Source organism: Arachis hypogaea, chromosome 16, assembly GCF_003086295.3.
Source record: "Arachis hypogaea cultivar Tifrunner chromosome 16, arahy.Tifrunner.gnm2.J5K5, whole genome shotgun sequence".
Lineage (NCBI taxonomy): Eukaryota > Viridiplantae > Streptophyta > Magnoliopsida > Fabales > Fabaceae > Arachis > Arachis hypogaea.
The window spans coordinates 17,724,155-17,751,524 of record NC_092051.1 but is presented as its reverse complement, the minus strand read 5'-3'; the positions used below and the strand labels follow the sequence as shown (position 1 = coordinate 17,751,524).

General features: G+C 34.3%; 3 protein-coding genes across 5 annotated transcripts; 1 reads left to right on the top strand and 2 right to left on the bottom strand.

The window, feature by feature from the left end:
* Positions 1–7,196: 7,196 nt before the first annotated feature.
* On the bottom strand, positions 7,197–9,183 carry LOC112756765 (protein FAR1-RELATED SEQUENCE 5-like). Its single transcript, XM_025805386.1, has 6 exons — positions 8,987–9,183; positions 8,694–8,783; positions 8,331–8,606; positions 8,206–8,216; positions 7,614–7,918; positions 7,197–7,523 (listed from the first exon to the last, which is right to left on the bottom strand). Exons 1-6 carry the CDS (start codon positions 9,181–9,183, stop codon positions 7,197–7,199), a joined length of 1,206 nt encoding a protein of 401 aa, XP_025661171.1.
* A 9,726-nt stretch (positions 9,184–18,909) lies between these two features.
* On the top strand, positions 18,910–20,615 carry LOC112758165 (E3 ubiquitin-protein ligase ATL31). Its single transcript, XM_025806762.2, has one exon. The coding sequence runs from the start codon at positions 19,006–19,008 to the stop codon at positions 20,299–20,301; it is 1,296 nt and encodes a 431-aa protein (XP_025662547.1). The 5' UTR covers positions 18,910–19,005; the 3' UTR covers positions 20,302–20,615.
* Positions 20,616–22,166: 1,551 nt separating this feature from the next.
* On the bottom strand, positions 22,167–26,358 carry LOC112758852 (probable serine/threonine-protein kinase PBL7). 3 transcript variants are annotated; one of them, XM_025807629.3, is made up of 6 exons: positions 25,901–26,358; positions 25,578–25,822; positions 23,627–24,018; positions 22,875–23,007; positions 22,713–22,806; positions 22,167–22,627 (listed from the first exon to the last, which is right to left on the bottom strand). In XM_025807629.3, exons 1-6 carry the CDS (start codon positions 26,142–26,144, stop codon positions 22,470–22,472), a joined length of 1,266 nt encoding a protein of 421 aa, XP_025663414.1. In that variant the 5' UTR covers positions 26,145–26,358; the 3' UTR covers positions 22,167–22,469. The 3 variants fall into 3 exon arrangements, with proteins under 3 accessions (XP_025663414.1, XP_025663413.1, XP_025663415.1); XM_025807628.3 differs by having other exon boundaries at positions 22,167–22,631; positions 22,717–22,806; XM_025807630.3 differs by having other exon boundaries at positions 22,167–22,631; positions 22,717–22,806; positions 22,890–23,007.
* Positions 26,359–27,370: the final 1,012 nt, after the last annotated feature.

Sequence of the window (27,370 nt, the reverse complement as noted above, 5' to 3'; positions counted from 1 at the left end):
TTCGCTACTTGTTTTGTTTTTTTCTCTCTTATTCTAAGAGTACGAGATGGTGTGGAAAATATCTTCATAGTCAATTAGGCCATCAACGAAATAATCTGTATGATGTTTCTATTATATTTCACATCCTTTGACCATCAGAAACAAACAAGATTTGATTGTAGTGACTTTATATGTGGCCCTTTTTTTTTGGCCTAAATAGTAGGTCGATGTTTCTATGTGAAATTTAGCCCTTCAATTGTGTGAATTTTCCAATTCTTTTAATGGTATAAATCATCTATTAATGTTTGTCTAAACCAGTTTTTTTACTAGAAGCCAATTACAGCACGAGAAAATCATTTATTATTTGAAATGACTGTAATTTGGATGGTGAAATGGCTTGCTGTTTTCCTATATGCATTTTTGAGGGGCTGTTTCTTATGAGACCTCAATGGCATTGATTTGGAGTAAAACCCAACCAACATGGGGAAAAAGGTAAAATAATATCTACCATTCACATTTGACCATTCGGCATTATATTATGTGTGACTTACAACTAGTGTAACAATTACCAAAAATTGTTAGAGTCCAGGTGCTCGCCCAGCTACATACATGACATGATGAGCACGCTGTCAAAAAACAACTCCGTTGAGAAGCTTGTCGAGATTGATCTGATTGGTTTTGGATTCTTGATGCTTGTTCCAAATTGGTCGGTAAAGCAAGCCATCATGGTTCACCTAGTTGAGTCATATCAAGTTAAGCCAAGAACCTTTATACTCGATATTGGCAACATTCGCCTCAATGCCGAGTTAATCGGGAAGGTTTTCGGTATTCCTTCCCGAGGTAACGTCTGCTATCTTGTTTACCTAGTCTTGCGTAGGCATGCTGGTGAAAATTTCTTTGCGTATGCATACATATTAACATGGAATAACACATGAACTTGTTGTAGGGGATCCATTTCCAGCACTGGATGACAGTAATCTGTCCCACGTCGCCATCAAAAATTGGTTCCATAGACAGACAACAACCGAGCTCCGGGATTTAGTTTACAGTTGTCCAATGGCCACAGAATCAGATAGGATGGAGTTCAGGAGATATTTCATACTGGTGGTGATGAAGATGTTCCTGTGTCCCACCACTCAACAAGTACTTTCTCCATGACACATCTATCCCGTGTTAGATGTTTCTGATCCACGGAGATTCAACTGGCCGTTGGAAATTCTGAAGTGGTTGGACAAGGCAGTCGAGAAGTATAAGCTGAAAAGGAACAATACATGTAAAGGATGCATGTTTGTCATGCTCGTTGGACATAATGACCATGAATAAATTTTGTTTGCCTTTTTTTATGAAGATCATAACTTGTATAAAATTAATTTCCTATACATTAGTTTGGAGAGTTCAGGCTGTAGTACTGTTATTTGTATGTGATATACTGATATGTTGCTGAATTACTTGAATCTTTGTTCACTAATTTAAGATGGTTCAGTGTATGATTTCATCTTAATGTTTCCTGTCACTAGTTCTATGTCCCGTCATTGTAGATGGTTTTCCGTCATGTATAACTGAAATTGGGCCCATCCTCTGTGTAGATACTCTATTTTCAGCGGTTACAATACGGTGTGCTCGACAACTGTCTTGAGCATGAGCCATGGCTCGTTGCGTGGACCTCAGAGAGACTTGAAATGAAGGCGCAATATATTCTATCCGAGGTACTCATTTCTCTCTCGTAATCGGTTAATTTATGCCGTTATGTAAGTCTTGTTTCCCTATCAGACCACTTCAGATGTTTTTTAGTACTACCATTTTGTAGGCAGATGACGCTGGTCCCGTGTGTTTTAGTTTTTTTTTTCTTAATTTTTTGTTTTGTTGTTTCTGGTGTGTGGCTTGGTGATGCTTTGGGGTTTGATTAAGATCATTCATTCTCTTTGTTTCTTTACTCAGGGGCGCCTTTTGACGAGATATGGGGGAGGTGAAGACATAAAGGGGCGGTCACCACAAGCTGCGAGAAAGAAACCACAGAAGCGTGGGCGAAAGGATTCGGTGCCGCCAAGGGTGAGCACGTTTTAAGGCTTTAGCGTATTAACAAGCTTACTTCTCCATTGTTAATTTGTTTCATGCTATTGGTTCAAACAGGGGAGGTCAGTCGATGGAGAGAGTAAGCAGGTATCAAAGGAAAGAAGATCAAGGGGACGGACAACATCTCCACCTCTAACAAGGAGAAGTTCACGGCGCGGCGAACGATCAAAATCTAGCCCGAGAGTGAGTATACGATTACTGTTGTCTACAGTTTAAATCATCGACTAGCTTTGCTTAAGTTTGTTAGGTTCATTTGAATGTACTTGGATGTTTCTTTACACAACATCTTCGATATACGTAAAACAGCCTAGCAGGGGAGCTGCGAAAGAAAAGGGGGGGAGGCCAAAAAGGACCGATCATGTAGGTCCACCCCAATAAAATCTAAGGAAAAGGATCTCCCAATTAGCACGAATGATGATGAGGAGAATGAGCCTCTTGCCAAGCGGATGTGCCGACTCTATAACCAGGGAGTTGACCAACAAAAACCAAGTGCCGAACCAGCAGAAGGAAACCTCAATCAGGATAAGGGTACCCACGAAACACCTGTCTCTATAGTTCCCGATGCAGGAACACTCTCGGTTGCGCAAGTGAAACATGAAGAATGGGAGTTCGACGGGCAAGTCTCCTAATAAAAAATATTTTATTTTATGGTTTATTCTGCTTATTAGTGAATAAGGGATTGTATCCATATACAACTGCCATTTCTCTAACATTCGTTGAGTTTCTTGCAGTAATCCCAATTTCTTGTCGAACCGAGACCCCGAGAGTGAACGAATATGGCAATACTTTGAGCAACTATAGAACACGAAGCCACTGCAGACTGTGATGCCAGTCACTCTGTATTGCATGACTCCTAGCCCACCAAGTAAGAAAATCTCACTGGGAAATATTCGAACGGAACAGAACTATACCCAATATACTCTTATAAAGGTGCATCCACTTCTAAAAGGGCAAAAGCTGGACGAGGATGATGAGGAGCGAGTGCGACGATGGGCAGCCAATGGATCGTTGGAGCAAAGTCTGGTTATGGCGTCCTACGAAGGAAGGCAGCATCTATCATTGGTCCGAGAGGACATCTGCTCACTGCTGCCCCGGCACTGGGTCACCAGCAACGTAAGTATAACATACTAACATATTGTTAGAATGAATATGTTTCTTAATATATATTGTGGCTTAAACAGACGACCCTAACGCAATTTAAATAATTTTATGCAGATCGTTCAGTGGATGTGTGCAACCTTTAATGACTCAGAATCGTTGAGATTTAAGGCTGACTTTTACTGTATTCCTCCAGGAATTTTGGTATGAACGAATTTGCAGGTTCTTATCGATAATGATGTGAGATCTAAACCTAATAGTGCTGTTTTTAACAGGAAACTGTGTTGCAAAAGAGGAACTTGGATTCCTTCAGGGAAATTCCCACCGTTAGTTATGTGGGGCTGGGTCCTAACTTCGGTGATGATACTAGATTTTTTGACAAGATAGCAGCTTCCATCCGAAAATGGATAAGTTAATGCGCTAGTTGAAGAAAATTGTATGGTTCTTGTATAAGCTAATGCTTGAAGGTTGGTGTTTTGGTTTAAGTGCTTACAACCCCGTGGTTATTACTTGGATGTTCCTTGTGATAGGCAATAGGATGTTACCGTTAATTGTCAATTAGATGGTTCTGAATATGGTTTTTAGTTTTTATATCTCAGGCACTTGAATTTGCGTGTACTTTATTGAGATGTCATATGATTTCGTTTCATTGGATGTACCGCAACACGTTAAATGTTTCTGAAATTTCGTGCCTATATCTATTTGGTGACTAACTTGATCATGTAAATGCTTCGATATTTCTGTTTCCATCATAATGATTTGCCCCAATCTGTATCGATCATCATTGGTGGCTGTATGCCTTTGAGATTGCTCAGAAAAGGCTGTGGGTGCTGGATAGTATGAATACAGGAGAGCATAAAAATGAAAGATTAAAAATACATGCTTATGCGGTAGGTATACGACAACCAATTACTTCGCCATTAGAGTTAGTAATTGTAACTGTATGATTACTAACGTGTTGCTGATTTTTAGGGGAGAATCATTGAAGACATGGTGAAAGTCACTATGCCCGCATATGAGCACACCAAGAACGGCCTACCTCATTTCTATCCTAGCATCCCACAACAGCATAACGGGTCAGTAAAAAATACACCTAACAATATTCTTAATAGCACTTCACTTGATAATGATATCATGGTTGGAAATAATATTCTGTGTTTGTACATATAGGTGTGATTGTAGTGTATTCGTCATCAAATTCATACAGTTTTGGAGTTTAGATAAACCCTTGCAACATTGGGACAAGGTGAATTTAAATATGTCATGACAATTAAATTGAACCCCTTTCTAGTCAATTTCTTTCTCGTTTTTAATATTACCGTCCAACACGTAATTGCCGTGCAGGATGTTGTACAGGAGTTTCGGAAGGAGATCATACTAGACATAGTGATGGGTCCTCATAATTCAGAAATTGGCAAGGCGCTGGAGGCATTGGACGGAAAACATGTGCGCCGAAACCAGCCAAGGAAAAAGACTAAGGCTGTGAGATCACCTTTCACAGCACCGAGCACGAAGAGCATGCTGCAGCGTGCAGGGTTACCCACTAGAAAGCCAAACAAGGGGGGAAGACAACGGAAGAAGAATTTTTGACTAGGTAAGAAAATATCAATATAAACACCTGCCTTACTACGTCTATGGTTTCCTTGTGGTAGAGTTATGAAGCTTAAAATGGCATTTACCGGCTTAAACTCGTCTCGTGTGAGCCTGATAAATACTGTTTCGCTGTAGGTTTATGATTTCATGTTGCTGATTATCTCAAGTTGATGGTGACAATCAATCGAAAACCTCTGAGTGGATGGTGCTTGAGCTAGGAAATAGGATGTTTCTTTTACTTTGTAAATTGGATGGTTCTGGATCTGTTTTATGTTTTAGCATATTTAAGGCATTTGAACTTGTTAGTACTTCATTGATGACTGAGTGGCTCATGTTTTGTTAGATACTCGTCAGCAGGTTTCATATATTAGTTATTTCAGGATTCTCAAGCAATAATTTTCCAAGTTAGTGATGTCACTAATTTATTAAGCAATGCATTGTATATTAATATTATTGAGTCAACTCTGATCGGTGTATATAACCCTTTTGTTCATGTCTATGCATGAGTGGCACTTCTATCCATTAACTAGCGTGGTGCTAAGTTAATGGAGGCATTTTTTATTTTTTTTATCATTGTTTTCCAATGTTGGAGTTGTGAAGTTGCTGGAAATTAAAGCATTGCATGGCTTTTGGTTGTGATTAGTGTACAGAAGGTAGGATTCTAAGTGGATGGTGTCTCTGGTAGGCACTCGGATGTTTCTTCTCATTGTAAAATGGATGGTTCTAAATCTGTTTTATGTTTTAGCATATTTAAGGCATTTGAACTTGTTAGTACTTCGTTGATGACTGAGTGGCTCATGTTTTGTTAGATACTCGTCAGCAGGTTTCATATATTGAGTTATTTCAGGATTCTCAAGCAATAATTTTCCAAGTTAGTGATGTCACAAGTTCATTAAGCAATGCATTGCATATTGATAATATTGAGTCAACTCTGATCGGTGTATATAACCCTTTTGTTCATGTCTATGCATAAATGGCACTTCTATCCATTAACTAACGTGGTGCTAAGTAAATGGAGGCCTTCTTTATTTTTTTATCATTGTTTTCCAATGCTATAATTGTGAAGTTGCTGGAAATTAAAGCATTGCATGGCCTTTGGTTGTGATCAGTGTACAGGAGGTAGGATTCTAAGTGGATGGTGTCTCTGGTAGGAACTCGGATGTTTCTTTTCATGGTAAAATAGATGGTTCTGGATCTGTTTTATGTTTTAGCATATTTAAGGCATTTGAACTTGTTAGTACTTCGTTGATGACTGAGTGGCTCATGTTTTGTTAGATACTCGTCAGCAGGTTTCATATATTTAGTTATTTTAGGATTCTCAAGCAATAATTTTTCAAGTTAGTGATGTCACAAGTTCATTAAACAATGCATTGCATATTGATAATATTGAGTCAACTCTGATCGGTGTATATAACCCTTTTGTTCATGTCTATACATAAGTGGCACTTCTATCCATTAACTAGCGTGGTGCTAAGTAAATGGAGGCCTTCTTTATTTTTTTTATCATTGTTTTTCAATGTTGGAATTGTGAAGTTGCTGAAAATTAAAGCATTGCACGGCCTTTGGTCGTGATCAGTGTACAGGAGGTAGGATTTTAAGTGGATGGTGTCTCTGGTAGGAACTCAGATGTTTCTTCTCATTGTAAAATGGATGGTTTTGTATAAGATTTCTTTGTTTCATGTGTTACGCATTAGTGACTGCGTGCACTTCACTGAGATGTCAATGCATTTTGTTTTTTTTTTTTATTCTCTTCGTCCGATTCCACCGTGGATTTAAACCATTTAATTTTTGCAAACAAATATGTGACAATTCTTTTATGTAAAACCTTAATAAACGATAAATGGGGAAAAGATAACAACAATTGCCCTGTTGTTTCTTTGAATGAATACTTCAAAACAGGATAAATGCAATTGACAAAATAGAAAATGGCATAGTTTATTAAGTTGTATCTAAATAATGACACCAAACTCACACCAAGAAACCTAACTATATATGCCTAAAGGAATTCAACAGGTGCATGAACCCGCCACCATCCGATGAATTCCACATAGTAGAATCCTCAAATCTTCTATTAAGGACCCATGATGATCATTATCTGACTGAAGGTCAATCTCATCCTACAAGATGCACAACACAAAACAGAACAACATACATTAACCAAGAATACCATTTCGTAAGAAAAATTTAAAATATACTACGCTTCTAACACATACCGAATGTGATTTTCTCTTCCTTTTTTGCATTGACTTCTTAATTGACTTGTCCAGCTCTGCTCCAAGTCTCTTACTCTTTGGCCGTCCTTTGATTTTGGCTCTTGAGGGTCCTTGAATGTCATGTACAATAGCACCGCTTGTGCTCTGTGTGGGCAAGGTATTTTGAGACACAGAAACAGTCGTAGAACGCATGCTGGCACGGTAATCAGTCAGCTTGGACTTTGCATCCCAAAGGGCAGCTCACAAGACGGCTGCTTTCTCATCACAAGCAACAAACTCCTGCGCAACGTTATAAAACTCTGAACACAGATGCCTGAACAAGTTGTTGCTTTCATCACTCCGAGCCACATCATGGCTACTCTTGATGTAAGTGTGCTTGCAGATGACATTCTTACTCCATCGAGGAAGAACATTGCAGCTCGGTACTGTGTCAACTCTGTAGTATGACCAGACCGCAAGGGTGTGGCAACACAATATACCAGCGGATTCAAATTTGTTGCACTCACACTGACCCTTTCGACTCAACGGGTCAAACTCGACCCTGAAAGTATGGTAGACAGGCTTCCCCTAGAATACCTTCTGCTCGTCCACTTCAATAGAAATTGTATCTCCCTTTTGTTCAATTGATCGAACCACGCAATCGGTTTTTTTTCTTACCTCCAGTTGAAGAGTCCTAAACATACTACTGGTGTATTCCTGCTGAAACTGTCTCTCAATGCCCGTGCTCCCTATACATGGGATGACTCCTTCCGAGTCTGCAGCATCATCTTCCAACTCCTTTTGCTCCTTGTTTCCAAGTACATTGTCGTACTCATGGACGAACTGAACTAACCCACTCTTGCAATGCAGGTATCCACCATAAAATGCGTGCATACTTTCACTACGTTGTGTACTCCTCATGCCTGCCCAAAATTCACTCTTGAAGAATATTGGAACCCACTTCCGTCGATTCGCATAAAGGTCTGCCCAAAAAAAAAAAACACATGCATAAGAGTGCGGCTTATAAACAACATGATGACCTCACCTCCAATGCACTGATAAAATAAATATAAAAAACATCTAAACACACTGCGAGAAAAAATATCTGTTTATATATTGAAATGAACATCCACTGACCATGCTAGCAAAAAACTCAGCTACATCTCCAAGCAGAAACATAAGAACAGAATCAAGATGGCAAAAATAACATGAAGTGAATAAATAGGCAACTAGAAACCAACAGACGGTTTTTGATTTAACAATCACCTACCTGCTAACCATCTGTTCTGGCCTAAGTTAAATTGTTTGATGAAACCAGACTAATCAGCCTCAAATGATTCAGTCGAAGGAGAATTCTACACAATGTGATTCATCATTGCATTCAATTCTCCATACCTAGCGTATCCACCAAGCTTGAATTGTGATTTCTTCATTATGTGCCAGATGCACCATCGGTGGACAGTGTCAGGTAGGACCTTCCTAATAGCACCAGCTATCACCTTGCACTGGTCGGTGATGATCCCCCTTGGCGCAGTCCCGACGCATCTCACCCACTGTGTGAATACCCACTCAAAATTAGGAATCTTCTCGCTCCCAAGTAAAGCATGGCCAAGAAGAGTAGACTTTCCATGGTGGTTTACACCTACAAAGGATACAAACGGCAGACCATGCCTGTGAAAAGAGCAAATAACAACTGTGAGGCAACAATATATATTTATCAAATAACTGCTCTTGCAATTCACCAATAAGTATACAAACCTGTTTCTTCTGTAAGTGGTGTCAAACGACACCACATCTCCGTAATATTCATACGAAGCCCTGCACCTTGCATCTACCCATAGAGCGCTCCTAAATTTATTGGCATCGTCAACATCTATGACATAAAAGAAGTTGGGATTGATCTCTTTCATTCAAATGAAATAATTCATCATCCCCTGGAAGTCCTCATTGTCATCGGAGCATCGGAGATTGCGTGTTATGTAATTTCTGACATCCTTTTCAGAAAAACCCAGGTTGGCGGACCCACCACCTCGTTTGCCAGTGCTAGATACGTCTTGTTGGGTCTTATTCCAGCCTCATCGTTATCCGTAATGACGCACTTAGCATGCATGGTCAGATCCCGGTACTCATGATAGTGGACAACTTTCTTAGCCGAACAGGGGTGAGAATGCCTCAGCTCTAATCTAGACACAACCCAACTTTCCTTCTCCTTGTCCAGCACGACATACATCCTTGCTCTGCATCTCATGGCTGTAATTCTGTTTGCTCGAGTTGCTGCGTTCACCCTAGACTCTCGATAACCTTCTCGCGTGCAGTAAATAGATTGATTAACCGGTATCTTTGATTCCTTCCGCGTCTTATCAAAATTGGTATTCCTTATTTTGGTAACGAACCCAACTTTCTTTGCATAGTTTGCATAAAATTTCTGTGCGACAGGCAACGAACCAAAACTCATTCCTATGACTAGAATTTTCTCTTCACATACGCCACTATGATCCGGCAACTGTAACCTCAATATACAAAATTAGATACGAATTAAAACTAGCCCTAACACAGTAAGTATTTAATAAAAATTCTTAGCATACTTTAATAATATCTCAAATAAATATTTAACTGTACCCGAATTTTCCAAATAAATGAGCTTTTTGAATTTTAAAAAACATCTATATTATACAGATTTGTTTCACTACTAAATACTAAACAAAACTTTAGCCCAACACAATATATTGACTATTGAATTGGTTTGAATTTATATGATTAACGAGTTGATCACATAAGGAACCAATACATTTGATAGGTTCACAGATCACAAAACACCTTTCATACTAAATACTAACCAATCATCAATCTACTTTTTTTTTTCTTTTATATCATTATATGGTCTAATACCATTTCAGGATTCATAAAGCACTCACTAATAGAGTTATGCTATATTGAAAGCATATGCCGAATTGATGTAACCTACCCTAAGAAATTAGATGAAATGTAAAATCAAAGCATATTCTCATCAAAACCTTGTTAAGGCATAAATACTAAATAACAAGAGCACATATTCTTTCTTAATCAATAATACAAAAATTAAAACAGTGAAATGTCTAATGTGACTTAAAAAACATCTAATTAGCATGAGTTAAAAACATTCACATAGCACATTCAAACCTCGTGTCTGTCGTCCAACTCATCCTTCCTATTCACAACGACATTGGTAATTTCGTCGCCCTTCAATCAAAGACACCAGAAAAAATCATTGTCAAGTTAAGAACATTTCTTATTATATAATGAATGAGTCCAATAAAAACCATCAAAAAAATTTGCAAAACAAAACTAGTAGTCAAGCAAACTTTACTGATGGCAATTCTTATAGTTCGAACATGCTGGGTAAGTTTTTAGTATCAATTTTTAAGCATACTTTACTCATCTCAATATATAACTGTGCCAGTAATTTTCAAATAAATATACTTTTTGAACTAAAAAACATCTAATTAGCTTGAATAATAAACATTCAAATAACACAATGTTACAAAAATTCTAACAACGAAGGAGAAGCTTATGCAACATACCTTCCACCCTTCTTGATCTTAAATAACTAATTCACACACACTGAATTGTTCATCGCCTTGTGTTGGATTGATCAATGTACTAATCGATCCGCCTTTCGGGTTTGAAAACGCCATGGAAGCTGCTCTCTTCCGGAAGTGTTGCACCGCACCCTTCTCTTGATTGTTTGACTTGATGAGGTTGGCGCCGCTGATGTAACCAATACCGAACCATGCACCGTAGCCGCTGTGATAGGATGAATAATGGTGAGCGTCTAATTCACTTGGGAATGGAGCAGCGCTTGGCTGGTCCGATGGAGGAGGTCGGCGCCGTCAATGATATGAAGGGAGAAGAGATGGAACCATACAGCGTAACACCCAATGGGCTTCGAATGTGAGGTATGAACAAACGGGTGTGATTCTGCGCCGTGATCCTAGGAATTGTTTTGGAAAGATATGGGTCAAGGGTTGATTATAATTAAACAGCAATTAATTTTTAAAATTTATAAATTAAAAAAAATTAAATTAATTAAGAATAAAATTAAATTAATTTGATTTTGTTTAGTTTTTTGCCGACAACCTCTTGGTTCCATATACTTTTTCATATAAATATTATCCGTTTCCAAAGAAGCATTTTTGGACCATCCATTCTCTTATATACCCACTGAAAAGTCGATAATGGTATGAATTCCAAGTTTCAAACTCCATAATAACAGAGTGTTTTATTTAAATTTGTAGATTTTAACCATATCATGGGTTTAATTTTCACATAATACGCAAATGTTGAGGAGGTGTTGGATCTTTAGCTAGGTTAACTCGTAGGAGGAGAATGATAGACTTTAAGTCGATAATGATCTAATGAACTTGCAGTTGAGGTACTTGCCACTAAGACCCAAGTAAATCTTGATCCATAAAGTATAAAGATTAATATTATACATGTAGACCTTAGACGTAAATTGAATTTTTAATTTATAGTATTTGAAAGAAAAATCCTAGTATGATCTGAGTAAATTTCATCAGGATTTAGGCTCGATCCAATCTGAATAGGTTATGCCTTGTATAGGTTGGCGTGTCTTCAGTGTGGTATTTTTTAACAATTTATCTTTTTAGGTCCAATCTAAGAATAGTTGGGCCTATATAGGCATTTTCTAACAATAAGAACTTTTTATTTTGACATTCATCAATTTTGGAGATGTTGGAGAATATAATTTTTACCGATCGTTACCTTTTTCCATTAAGAAAGAATTCTTCATGAGTAATAAGATGACGTAGAAGAAACACTTTTGGTGCTTGGGGAAAGTTGAGCACAGAAAGGAGAACATAAATTATTAGAAGGAGAAAGGAAAATGGATAGGGATATGATGTAACTAAATGTCCCAAATCTTGAACTTTAAATTAACTTATTTTCTTATACTAAAGTTTATCTATACATTTCTTTTTTTTATTTATTAAAGGACAGGTCCAAAGGTACAACAAAAAAGAATATACTTAAAATTATTATTTACGTTAATTTTATATATACCTTTCAAATAATATTAAAAATTTTATTTTTATATACTGTTAGTGTAAAAAGAATTTACACAGACAACTAATCATGTATTAATGTATTATCATATTAGTAAAATTAATTAATTCTCAAATTTACTACTTATTAAACACATTAATCTAATTGAATAACAGGATAAAATCTAGTTGCATATCAAAATTAAGTTCTAATATTAATATTTTATTTAAAAACTAAGTTACAAAAATAATATAAATAATGTTATAAGTTATGTTCTTTTTTTTACTAGCTAGTAATTATACATTTAAGCATATTTTAACTACCATCGTTCAAATAATATTTAATCTCTCTGAATCACATTGAAAATAAAATATTTAAACATAAATCACATTTATCCTAATCCAATTTTATTTAAACTAATTTTACAAACACATATTAACGTCAACGTTTATTTTTTTTGTTTTGGTTGCCCACGGTATCTCCCAACCCGACAGGTCAAGGACTAATCCGTTGCGGATCGGAACTCCATTTAAAGGTCTGTCGCTGGCCAATGGGTTGCTGTATGTACAAGGCGGGATTCGAACCCCCGACACTTGTTTAAGCGGACGAGTGAGCTGACTATTCGAACAACCCAAGTTGGTTACGTCAACGTTTATTTACAAACGCTAATCTAGAGACATGCTAATTGCTATATCCTAGAATCATGCAAAGGAGTTTTCACATGTCCGATAATTAGTCAAATTTTCATTATTCAAAGATAAAATAATTGAAATAAGGATGGTGTTGTCGTAAGTGCCAATTTCAATTGTGTTGAAATTATTGTTTCTGGAAGGAGATGCTGAATAAGACGTTAAATCTTGGACCTTTATACATACAATATATATACATGCACCGGCATCATCATTCATATGGTTTAATTTTCATATCCAAATCAGACTATTAAAGGCTTGACTCTGACTACATAATAAATAAATTAAAATGGTAGATCATATTGATTATTAAAAATATTAAGAATCAATATTTCTAATAAAATAATAATTAACCAATAGTTACTTAAATGTAAATTTATTCTATTATATAAAAATCGGTTTTTGCACTTAACGATGAAGGTGATGTGGCATATTTTTTAAAACATTTTTGATTTATTTTTTAACTCATTAAATTTAATTTACTATGATAAATTAATTATATTAATTAATTGATTTGATTAGATATTTAAATATCACATAATTTATTATAATTTATATTAATTTATTTTGATAGTATTTTTTATTTTATTTTTTTAATATTCTGATAATATTTTTTTAATTTATTAAACCAAATTAATTATAATTATGTGTATTAATTAATTGATTTGATTAATTTGTTAGTCATTTAAAAAATTAAATCTATAAATAAAATAGAGAACTAAGATATTTTCAATTAATAATCATATCAAATCAAGTAATATCTATCGAGTTAAATTTAAATAATGTGAATTAAGGATCAAACTAAAATAAAATGATTTCTTACTTATTCAAATTGAATGTAATAAATACAAATTAATTTTGTTAGATAATCATGATCTTCTGGTCTTTTATATATAGATGGCCAAACAAGCTTATAAGGACATCTCTAATGTTTGGTATTAATTTTATTTTATTTTAGGCTCCACAAGATGCCATAAAATATTTGTTGACTATATATTATAAGACTTGATTTAAAATTTAATGTAAAATTTGTCACTCTAATGCTTGGTTTCATTTCAATTTAAATTTTAAATTAATTTTTATTGTTTTAAATAAATTTAATTAAATTGTGAAAATTTAACTAAAATAAAATTATAAAATTATAAAATTAATAATTATATACCATATTTAAATTGAGAGAAAAATTAAAATTTTATAAATAATTAAAAAAAATTACGTTAAATTAATTTGGATATATTTTTCTACCAAATTGATAAGATAATAAAAAATAAAGTAATAAAATGCAGAGTACAAATAAATACATCTAATTTATTTGAGTAAATTTTAATGGAGTCTTTGTTACAATGTTACAATAAAACAACGTTACAATATTACAATAACACCATTAGTGTTTATTTAATGGATGTGTTTAAATACGTGGTAATATTTCACCCTTTTTTTTTAAGTGATACCAGTATCATTTTAAAAAGGGTATTCAATGCAAGTTTTAATTTTAAATCAGTTCATTTACAGTTAAAATTGATACCTAAAATTGATTCCATTAGAGTTACTCTAAGAATCATCATTTTTATCGCTTTTACTATTTCAACTCTTCTTTTCTTCTTTTCTTTATGTATAATTTCTTTTATATAAAATGAGAAGGCATAGATGAATATTTCATTGATTGTTTACGAATACTATAGCCTAGAAATAACTCAATTTAAGCGTTCTACTGCTGCTGATGGAAGTTAGATCTGTAGTAATTAGGGTGATCAGTGTATTTTTTATAGTATTAGATAGAAGAACATTTGTTAAAATGAATATACCTATTGTAATAATTTTTTTTTGTCAATTTATTACCTTTTACCTAATAAACAACATTATTCATGTTGAATATATTATTTCATCAGAAGTCATACATAATTAATTGATAATTTTGTGTAAAAATACTCCTGTAGTAACTAAATATCGTACTATTAACTCGTTAAAGTTAATTCTCCTATGATTATCCCAATGTATAACACTATCGGATAGAAACTTATTAGATTATATTTGTTTCTAATGAGGTGAGCGAGCTTTTAGACCTAATCACTGTTAGAATTGAGGAAAGTCAAAAGAATACTAATAATACAAACACGGTTTATTTTTAATACCCAATAATAATAATATATAAATTAAAACTAATATTATTCCATACAAAATAATAAAACGTATATTATACTTGAATAATGAAAATTTTTCTTTGCAAATCACATTAAAACATCATTTTGATTTGCTTACATATAATTTTAAGTTCTTATTTGCTACTAATACTCCTCATATCTTTAATTTTAAAATGTTATTTTTCATAATAAATATATTATGAATTGTATTGAATTATATTTAATTAATTATTTTATGATTATTATATTATGACTTTTTTTGTTAATTTTTTCAGTCATTAATAATGTGTGAGAGAGAGAGGAGGAGGAAGACAGCGACGTGCTCAGGAGAAAAGGGACTCCGGTGACATACTCACATAAAATTACGACGATGATCAAGTGATGAGTCTATAGAAGAACTTAACCGACTCAGAGAGAGAGAGAGAGAGATTTGCCTAGAAAAAAGGGGCTCAACAGGAGGAAGGCGGCGTCGGGTTTAAGCAAGGTTTTGAAAATCGGTTCGGATCGGCCAGTCGAACTAGTTGAACCGTGAACCGCTCATAAAAACGAATCGGTTAAATAGCAAACCGCAAAATTTGAAAATCGGAATTGAACCGACCGGTAACTGGTCGGTCGAACCGAACCGTGACCCGGCCGATTTTTTGGATGGGCAGCAAAATGTTGCCGTTTTATGCCTTCTGGAGCCCTAAATCCCTAATTCGATCCTCCCCTTCTCTTCGAGCTTCAGAAACTTAGAACTGCAACTGAGAGTGAGAACTGGGATCTGGGAACGCCTCTCTGACTCTCACACGATCGTCCTCGTCCCTCACCTCCGTCCAGCCACCACGTCGTGCTGCCGCCGTCGTTCATTCGAACAGCCACCTAATCGCGCAGTAGCCGTCGTTCCTTCGCCAAGCCACCTCCGTCTCGTAGCAGTTGTTCCTTCAAATAGCCACCTCCATCGCCAAGCACCCGTCGTCCATTCGAAGGTGCTCCACTACTGCTTGGTCACTTGGCGTCGCTGTCTCCCACTCTCCCTATTGCATGTTCTGTTGAATCCTTGAAGGCGCCTTCAAGCTTCCATAGTTCCAGGTAATTCTTTTAAAATCTTTTTTCAGTTTAGCATGTCTCTGTCTCCCTGATGAGTTTGATTGAGTAGTTGTTTGATTTTGCGAAGCTCTATGAAGTGTGAACTGAAGTCACTGCAGTGTGACATGATGAACTCTGAAACTGTGAACTCTGTCTCCCTATTTTATTTTTTTGTGAACTGTGAGGTGTGAAACTGTGTAGTGTGAAACTGTTCCTGCTAAACTGAACTGTGAACTTTGGTTAATAATTGTTGTTTACTGATTACTGAACTGGACTGATTCCATAGTTCCTGCTTACTGATTACTGGTTACTGATTACTGAACTGATTCCATAGTTCCTGCTTTGTGTACTGAACTGGATTTTATTGTTTGTTGAGTAATTGTGAATAATTTTTAATAATTTAGGATGTTGTTTGTTGTGAACTTGAGAGTTGAGATTATTGGGTTGGATTGCTGGTAATGTTTAAGTATGGATGAAAGTATCAACTAAGAACTACCTAGGAATGATAATGCTGGAAATAATTCTGCTTCGAATGAACCTTCTCTTCCTCCCGCATCTAACAAAAGTCAGTCACAAACTTCTAATGTTCGGGGGAAAACTAATCCTGCTTTGATGATTGATGACAAACTTGGATCATTTTGATGTTGCCATGTTATGTTTGATTGGTTGTTTTGTTTTTTGACTTTTGAATTTATATTTGAATGAAATTATAACATTCTGGTTTATGTAGTACTTTTAATTTGAATGGTATTTTAAAGTTTACATTAGACTATAATTATATTTTCATGTGTTTATTTATATTTTATTTATTATTTTTTTATAAAACGGTTTTTTTGGTTGAACCACGGTCGAACCGGTTAAACTTATAAACCAGTAAACTAGTAGCTAGAGCGGTTCGATGACCGGTTCGATTTTCAGAACCTTGGGTTTAAGGAATTTACCTAGAGGAAAGGAGATCAGCAAAAAGGTAGCGACGAACTCAACAATGACGGTGATGGACTTAGCAATGGCGACAACGAGAGTTGTGAAGGTAGACGATGACGAGCTCAATAGCGACGACGATGGGCTCAGTGGTGAGACGATAGGAGCTGTGACGGCAATGAGAGCTGTGAGGCTTTTTATGGAGAAGCCAAGAAGAAGAAGACTCTGGATGAAGATGACATGGCTATGGAGAATGGACTGAGACTATGAATCACTGAATATATGATGTGAGACAAATCGTAATCTCTAAAAAGTGTTTCTATGTATATATCCTGGGGCGAATACATCATAAATCCGACCCTGTCATGCCTCGCTCAAACACTTGTCTCGAACGAAACCCACCCCCACCTTGAGTCGGGTTATTACCTGTCCTAATCGTGCAGGGATGGGTCTGGTATTCGCGGGTTTCAGTACTTCTATAAAGTATAATTATATATTGATACTCCATTTATTAATGATCAACCACTAGCCACTGATATCCACGCAAAACGAGATTCTAACTCCTAATACTTACTTAAACCAATAAGTGAGATGATCACTTAACAAATTCAAATTAATTAAAATAAATACTAATTATTTTTAATATTAAAAATTCTTAAAATTTAATTTTAATTATAATTTTATAAAATATTTATAATAATAATTATTATATATTTATTTATTTATTTATTTTAATAAATTTTTTTATATAATTTTATGTATTATCTCGTACCATACACTAGTAAATATGTTAAAAGAGTATACCTTAAAGGCTTATATAGCAATCAAATTTTACTTGTTTCTGACTATTTCGTCGTAGGTACATCTATGACTTTTGACCATATTTACACCGTCGGATTGTTAAGTATGTAGTGCATCATGCACCTGGACTCATCGTGGAGAATATTATGCGATGCCTTTTTTATGATGCTCTAAACAATATTTTTAATGAATGATATTCAATTATTTAGCAAGCTATAAGAAATATACGAATTAATTAAAAAAGAATAGTAAGTATAATTTTTTTTTTGTGTGTCTAAATAGTTAGTGTAGTTACTATATAAACAGGCAGTTAGGACTGAATATTGAATATATTAACTAAAATCACGTGCTTCTAGAAGGGGTTATAAATTCTGGCCACATTTCAATATTTAACCCGAACGTTTTTCTATTAATTATATAGTATACTAATAACACAATTTTGTCCCCATCTAGTTGCCACAGCTATTAGTCTTATTACTACTGTCCAACTAGCTAGCGCAATTAGCACTTAACACGACAATTATTAGCCACACTAATTAATTATTTAGTTTATAATATATTTAAATCACGTCCGCTTATGCCTTTGTTGACTTTAATTTACCCAACCTTGCTTGAAGATAGTAATGGAAAAGTAATAAATAATATGTTTCTCCTTCTTTTTCTTCAATATTATTCTTAGATAGGAGTAATGTAATTCTAACGACTAAATGCATATTTTATCTCGGCGTCTTACAAAGAGAAAATAGTCCAATGTAAATATTTGAAGAATATCAATCTGAAAATGACAAAAAAAAAAAAACCGCATTAATATATAAAGAAGATTGATGAACCCTTGCACAAGCAAATAAGAAAATCATAACATTGATGCATTGTTTTGTTGGTAGACTCGTTCAAATATTTAATACATAGTTTACGACATGAATTTCATTATTGCGCGCGTCCAAAATGTTTGAATTTCCTATTATATATAAACCCATAAAAGTCATCATATATATATATATAAAAAATCAAACAATTGTTAATAAGTTATATATAAAATTATACTATATTGAAGAGTATTTTAGTTAACTAGATTATGGAATAAATAATTTTTTATAAAAAATTTAATTTTAATATGTTGATAATATAAAATATTTTATATATGTAATTATATCTATTTTTTTGGATAATTATTTATGTAGTCAAATATAAAAAATATTTATTTTTATTAATACGAGATTATGTAATTATTTTATACTGAAAATGTATGAAAATTAAATTTTATTTTATAAATAGAGAAAGAGAGTTGATATTGAAGATAAATTCTCCCGGGCTAGAAAAGAAAGTTAGGTATTTGAAGAGGATGATGATGTTAGCGCTAGCAGCGTAGGAAAAGAATTGGATAGATAAAGCGTTTGACTTTTGACAGCAATGGAGCAGAAGCTGAAAATTGAATTGAAAAACACGATTAAACAGTTAACATTACATATTCTCCGTTTTCTTCGGAAGCTTCATCCAAGCTGCACACCTTCTTTGACCATTCACCCTTTTAAAACCCCACTCATTCTTCGCACTCTCTCTTTCTATTCCCAAACACTGCATTCACCCTTCACAATGACGAAGGACAAAAACGACCAAACCAGCTCCTTTCTTTTCATTTTCTTCTTCCTTCTCTCCGTTCCGTCAACCTTTGCGCAGAACCAAAATGACGTTTCTAACAATAACAACAACTACAACACGCAGTTCAGCCCTTCGCTCGCGATAATCGTCGTCATTCTCGTTGCAGCACTCTTCCTCATGGGATTCTTCTCCATCTACATCCGCCACTGCGCCGATTCACCCTCCGGCACCGTCCTTCCAACCACGGGAGGCGGAAGGTCCAGAAGAGGGGCACGTGGTCTCGATCCTGCAGTGATCGAGACTTTCCCGATTCTGGAGTATTCGGAGGTCAAGATCCACAAGATTGGAAAAGAGGTTCTTGAATGTGCGGTGTGCCTCTGTGAATTCGAAGACACCGAAACGCTGCGTTTGATTCCCAAGTGTGACCATGTGTTCCATCCGGAGTGCATCGACGAGTGGCTAGCCTCCCACACAACCTGCCCCGTCTGCCGCGCCAACCTCGTCCCGCAACCCGGCGAGTCAGTCCATGCGGTTCCACTCGTGCCAACCACCGATGTCGAGGCGCAAAACGACGCCGTCGTTGACACCGCAGTGCCGGAGGTGCGTGTCAACGTGCCAGACGCTGAGGGAGGAGTCGTGGCGTCGTCGGAGCCGGAAGTGATTGCGATTCCGAAAAGCTTGACGCTGAATCGGAACAGGACGACGCGAGGGTCCAACCGAAGGAGGCAGTTCCCTCGGTCGCACTCGACCGGGCATTCTCTGGTCCAACCGGGAGAGAACACGGACCGGTTCACTTTGAGATTGCCTGTGGCCGTTAGAAGAGAGATAATAAACCGGGAGTTGCAACGGTCTAACAGCTTGTTGGTTTTGCCTAGGGACGGTAGTTCGAGACAGGGAAGTAGTAGGGGAAGGACTTTGAGGCGGTTGGACCGGAGTTTCAAATCCGACCGGTGGGTTTTGACGATGGCGCCACCGTTCTTGGTCAGAGGATCTTCGGTTAGGTCGCCGAAGGTGGTTGATAGCACCGGCGGGGCAGGGGCGGCGTCTTCGTCTACAGCCCCTATTTTGCCGCCGTCGGCCGTTGACTCTGCTCGACCTCCGGTATGACCTGGTTACTAGTCAGCTAGCACGGCCTTTGCAGCTCATTGTATTTATTAATTTTTTCTATCCTCTTTTAGGGCACGATTTTGTTTTTTCACTTCTTTTGTAAAAAGTGTATAATAAGGTAAGAAGTGCAACATGTCTAGCTAGGCCAACTTCACCTTAATTATTTCTTGAGTTTAGAATTCTATTAGCACAAAAGCATATCCATAAAAGAACAACAATATATATGAGTTGCACGCATCGAATTATAAATTTTTGCAATTCAGATGGTAAAAAAAGCAGGAAGAAACAATAAATTTGAATTTTTCCTTCTTCAATAATGTTTATATAACATTAGTCTTCAATCATTTGTCCATTAAACCGATATGGTGGCTGCCAGCAAGAGAGAAAACGTGCATGGAAGCTAACTAACCTACTTTTGCAAGGTTGATTTCTTTGACTTGGCCCGTTGGCCGCTAGTGCGTGAAGCTGAAGCTCAGCCATATTGTGGTTTCCACTATTTAAAGTTGTTTTTATATATTATGACCAAACAATATAATAACATACTCACTACGAATTGGGAAATTAAAGGTAAACTAATAATTATTGTTCCGTGAAATAAAACTGAATTTTAAACAGCGAACATATTAGTTGAACGTCTGAGTCTAGTATTAGCCTTCATGCACATATTATTAGTACTTACATTATTGATCATAAATATAAATTCAAGGAGATCGATAGGGGCTTTGTGGTTTGATGTCGTTGCTCCTTCTAATGTTCACAATAATAGTCACTTTGTGTTTCTGGATATACTAAAAATAAATGTATGTTGTAGCAAAATAGTTATAATGACTAAATTTATTGATTTACGGCAAAACAAAAAAAACGAAAGCAACAACATTCATCATGAACCAAAGATATACAATAGTAAAAAACAATGTCATTTGTATATTCAAATTATATATATATACATTAATTATATTATATGTATAAGATACATATAATAATACAAAATATACATTAAAAATGAATTAAATAACACATACAATATATAGTGATTGATTTAATAGCTAGCTTTTTGTATATACATAATATGTTTTAATATAATTTTGCCAAACCATCGATTAATTGCATTAATTAGTCCACTATTTGTCATTTAATTTGGAGTGTTGTTGGGATACTTGATCTGAATCCAGTTAGTCATAATTTTGGTGCCAATTCTTCAAATGACCGCATTATGCATCACCTCATACGCACACAGAAAACTCTTAAATTCCAAGCAACTTTTGTTGACACAGGGCTTAATTATATACAAAGGGAAATTAATTTAAATTAACGTTAGCAACTCAAATACTCCTAATTATTTAATTAACAGTGATGGCGATGGGCAAGCTTATTCTTCTTAACTTCGCAAATATTTTAATCATCTCATTATTCCAATCATCCTTGAGAACTTCTAGGTTCAAACTTCAAATGTACCCTTCTCGTGGTTTTGTCAGTTTCTGCGATCTAACTTATAATAAGTTAATAACAACTGACATATATATAAGCACTGGTCTAAAATAACAGGGTTTCCTAATTCCTAGACCCAATCCAATTGTGCATATAAAATATAATATATTTATTTAAGTACTAATAATATATAGTTATTAAATGGATCGTTTAATTCGTGGTTATTGTATTAGTTTTGAATTTCATGTGTCAACGGAGAATTTGGCATTTGCGTGACTAGTCATGGTCATGGATAGGATACCATTGATTACTTGAAGGATAGAGATTCAATATTGCAAGTCTCTCGCCGGCAACTAAAATAATTCCGGTCTTTTTAGTTTACTGCTTCTAGATAGCTACCCTATAATTCTTCAATATTTATGGGACACTCAACAAGATTTTAAAATTATAAAATATAATATTAAATGTTCAATAAATATTTTACACATAATCCATATAATATATAAGTTGATGTAACATTGGACATGTGTTGTTTTTCCTAATTGCACTTCTTAATTCCTTTCAATGAATTAATGCATCAGCCACCTACCAACTAATTGTAGCTACCCTCAATATTAAGGCCCTTTTAAGAATATTAATTGTAACAACTTATCATGGTTAATGGCAACCTTACATGTTTATCAAATATATATCTGATGTAAGTAGTCTAATTAAGAACAAAATTAATTCAGATATAATAATTAATAGGTTGGACTTTTAAGAAATCTTAGGGAACTAGATGATGAAGTAACAGAAGAGGAGGAGGGATTCCTAACAAGTGGTATCAGTGATTGAACAATATCCGTCATTAGTGGCCTGTAATCTGCTTCTGTTTGTATGCACATTGCTGCTATTGCTGCTATCTGTATAAACCATACATTATTCTAATTAACTAATTAATTAGCAGATCATAATTGAAATGAAGTTTGACCGTATATATGTACCTACCTGAATTAGATCCTTCTTTGAGTACTGTCCTCGAAGAGCAGGGTCAACCATTTCCACCACCTTTTCTCTGTTTGTTAACCTTGGAAGAGCCTGATAATTAACAATGCAATTAAGTCGTTATTTGTTAATGTTTGATGGAAATTAAAATGAATACTTACCCAAGAGACAAGTACATGTTCTCCCGGAGGTCGCTCAATATCAACCGGTACGCGCCCGGTTAGCACTTCCAGAAGAACCACACCATAGCTATATACATCAGATTTTGTAGTAAGCTTTCCCGTTGATGCATACCTACAATAAGATAGTTGAAATTATTCAACAATGTTAGTTAAGACAAAATTTTAATTTAAAGCAAAGTAGTTGAATATTTTATAGAGTTTAACTTTCAAGTATTAACAGTGTAAAATGTTTTACATAGTGATGCAATCATAATTATTCTTTTAGACGACATTCATGCGTGTTAACGTGGCATTATATGATTAAATGTACATGTAAAATAGTTTAAAAATATTATTTATATACTAAAATCAGTGATCAATGTATTTGTGTATAAATATATGTGTGGTTTAATTTATTTTCAATGTGTATTTATATTCCAACATCAAAAATATTATTTGTATACTAAAATCAGTCACTAAAATCAGCTACCAATGTATTTGTGTATAAATATATGTGTGGTTTAATTTATTTTCAATGTGTATTTATATAACATATATTTTATACTGATGACTAATTTTGGTGTATACATAACATAGTCCTTCCAACATATATTTTTTACTGTTTGCTGACTTTAATAGCTAATTTTAATATACATATAGCATAATCAAAAATGATTTTACAATGCATCAAAATTAAATTCTATTTTATATAAGAATCATATTTTAAAAAGAGAAATATTGGGTGTACTCACTCGGGTGCGAGATATCCGGTGGTCCCTAACACGCGGGTGGAAATCTGACCGTTGATCTTGTCAGAGCCAGTCTTGGCCAATCCAAAATGCGAGACCTTGGCACGAAAATTTTGATCCAAGAGAACATTAGCAGTCTTGAAGTCACGGTGTATGACAGGGGAGAGAGCATGTTCATGCAAGAACTCCAAAGCCATGGCACAATCAAGGGCTATTCTCATCCTGGTCCACCAATCCAACGGCTGAGATTGATTATTGTAATTAAGAGAGTGGAGATGGTGATAGAGTGTTCCATTAGGCATGTATTCAAACACCAACACCCTGTGGTGCTGGTCCGCACAATAGCCTAGCAACTCCACCAAATAAGGACAGTGCAAACGGCTTAGGATATCCACCTGCATTTAATTTAATTTAATTAATTCCAAGTAGATATTAAAAAGGAGGATTAAAATGTGGTTTAGGGGTTGCCATTGCCACACCCATGTGCTAGGTTTGAATGAAGCCAGAAGCCTCATCAATTTATGAGTACTGCTATAACATAATAATTAATAAAGAAATTAATAAAGGGGTACGAAGTATGCAGTATGCCATGCACCGCAAATTTTCATTACGTGGTCCCATTCTTGATAGAGATATCAAGAGTCACAGAAAGTAGTCAGACTGTGTCACGGTTTCACCGCTTCTGTGTTTCGTAAGTTATGTGAAGGAATTACGATCATTCACTTCACCTAAATATAAACAAACATTATCTCTATAAATTAAAATTAACTACTAAAATTAGATATTAATATAAAATATATATTAAAATATAAAATAATAAATTTTAACAATTAATTTTAATTTTAATATATATATATATATATATATATATATATAATAAGTTAAATATATATATTATTAAAATTAATTATTAAAATTAGTTATTATATATTATATTTATATATAAATATAAAAAAATATTAAAAATATTAAAATTTATTAAAATTTATTATTTTTTGTTATTATTTAACTATCAATCTAATTTTTTTAGTCTAATAATTTAACAATTTATTTTATCTTATACGTTTAAACATAATAATTTATTAATTTTAATATATAGCTTGTATGATTGATAAACCATAAATAAATAGCAGAGTAATTAATATCCCAAACGTACATAAGAAATTGTTAGTCATTAAAATTTGGTAACTAATGTATGATCTAGTTATTACTCCAAAGAGTAACGTGTGGTGTTAATAAGAAGACAATTCCGTTACCATTAATTTCTATCAATTTTGCCAATTCTTATTTATAATTGTATTTAATAAAAGTGTAAATGTGTCTAATAAAAATATTTTTTTTATGGTTGTGTTTAATAAAAGTATTTTTATATATGTATTTTTTGAATGTGTCTTCTTATACATGTATTTAAAATATGGGTTATGCCACGTGTACACTAAAATTAGCCATCAAAATCAGCCACTAATATAAAATACATACTGAAATATAAATACACATTAAAAATAAATTAAACCACACATGTATTTATACATAAATACATTAGTGGCTGATTTTAATGTACAAATAGCATTTTCTTTAAAATATAATAATTAATTATTGTTAACAATAAGTTGGCAGAAATAATATATTGGTATCCTGTGCTTTTCTAAGAGAAAGTCTAGGAGACCAGCAATTTTTGTGTTTTGTGGCCAGCACTTAACCATTAAAAAAAAATGAGTAATTTTCTACCATTAGATGTAATCTCACATCATTAAAAACACTATTAATAATACTATTAATGATCAATTAATGATTAGAAAACACAAAAGTTACTGTTACTAACATTCCTCCTTTTCTAAAAGGAGAAAGCAAGCAGTGTATATGAAAAGCAAAGAAAACAGTAGTGACATTAAAGGTTTGGGTACCTAAAAGAAGAGGGTGAATTAAATGAAGCATAGGTAGTGAAGTGAATGACCTCAATTCTGAAGGCACGCTCTTCTTGCTTCCCTTCCCTTTGCATGAGTTTAATTGCTGCCAAAGTTCCATCACTTAGGATTCCTTTGTACACCAAACCAGAATCTCCATTGCCAATTACATTTCCTTCACTCATTCCACCTGTGGCCACTTCTATCTCTCTGTATGTCAACACTTGAACACCTCGAAATTTATTTGGTGTTGTTGGTGTTGGATGATGATGATCAACACATCCTCCCTTCACTTCTGCAATAATAAATAGTTGCAAGATTAACTACTTACTTGGTACTAAACTAGTGTTTGAAGAAATCATTACATACATACCTGGACTACTTGAAGCGAAGGGCAGTGTCGTTGAAATGTCATCATTGTGTTTGGATTTGAGACGACGGAGCATGAATGCAACAAGAAAAATGGCAAAGAATAGGGTAAGAGAGGTGAGGAGAGTGATGCTAATGAGAATGGTTTTGGAGGGGAAATCATTATTGGAATGTGAATGTGAATGTGAGTGTTTGTAAGTTTGGTTGGTTGCAGGCACAGCGGTTGTGGTGCTGTTAATTACTTCCATAACTGAGAGAGTGAGAGAGGAGCCCAAACCAAGAATGGAAGATATTTAATGGGATTTCTGTTTTTGGATGTGAAGGTAAAAGAGGCCATCCAAGAATATCAGTAGAATTAGTAATATTAAGAACACAAAAAAATTTAAATTTATTAATTATTGTTAAATATAATAAGTTTGTATTATTTTAGTTAATTTTTTTATCTTTTAAATATTATTATATAAAATTGATGAAGTGTCATGCTTTACTTATATTCTTTTCTTTCTTTATAGTCAATATTTTGACACTTTTGACTTTTCTAGTCTATTCCATTCAAGAGATATGTTATCAGTTCACTCTTCATTATCTCTGTGTCGGTTCTACACTTTATTTTGTGTGTCCATTTACTATATCTCATTTATTTTGAAGTTAAATTTAATTTGTTGAACTTAGCTTATGTTGTCATTAAATTCAATTCCATCAATAATAGAGAGTTTATATATAGATAGGGTTTAGGGTTATTAACAAAAAGAATTAATATGACTCTTTACTAGTGGCAATTATCGATTAGCATCTCATTATTCACACTTGTTCATAGTTAGTTTATCAAATATTTAATTAAATGCATGTCTAATTGTGCAAATATCATTTTCTTTCATTTAGAAGTATTTAATTTAATTAACTAATTAATTGGTTTTGGTGTACTTCATCAAGTCCTACCGTTGTGTAATTTTTAGGTATTATATATATATATGTCTCTTTCAATGCGTTACAAAATCTTTGAAGCTTTTTCACCTTAGATTCGAATCGCTCAACCATGGTTTTCCCTCTAATTTTTTACTTATCATAGATTATTTGCTTTGCTCAGTTCAAATGATCTCATTCTTGTATGAAGGAAACAAACAAAAGGATAATAATAATTGTGGCAGCAACAGCAACAGTACTATGAAATAGAAATCATGAGGGAGGCAACTATTCTAGCTACCATATGGTATGGTGGCATTTTCCTCACCCTTCACCAAATAAATAATAATGTTACTCCTTATTAGTCATAAAAGAATGGAGACTTCAATGCGTAAACGTGTGTATGTTGCCAAACTTAGAAAACCTAAATAATAATATAGTCCACATACTTTTATTGTTAAAAGGTGGCTATTCCCTTCATGAAAATAATTATTAGAATATTTTTCATGTGAATTTTACATTTGTAACAGATTTACATAACATAGATTTCAATATTTTTTACTTTGACAGA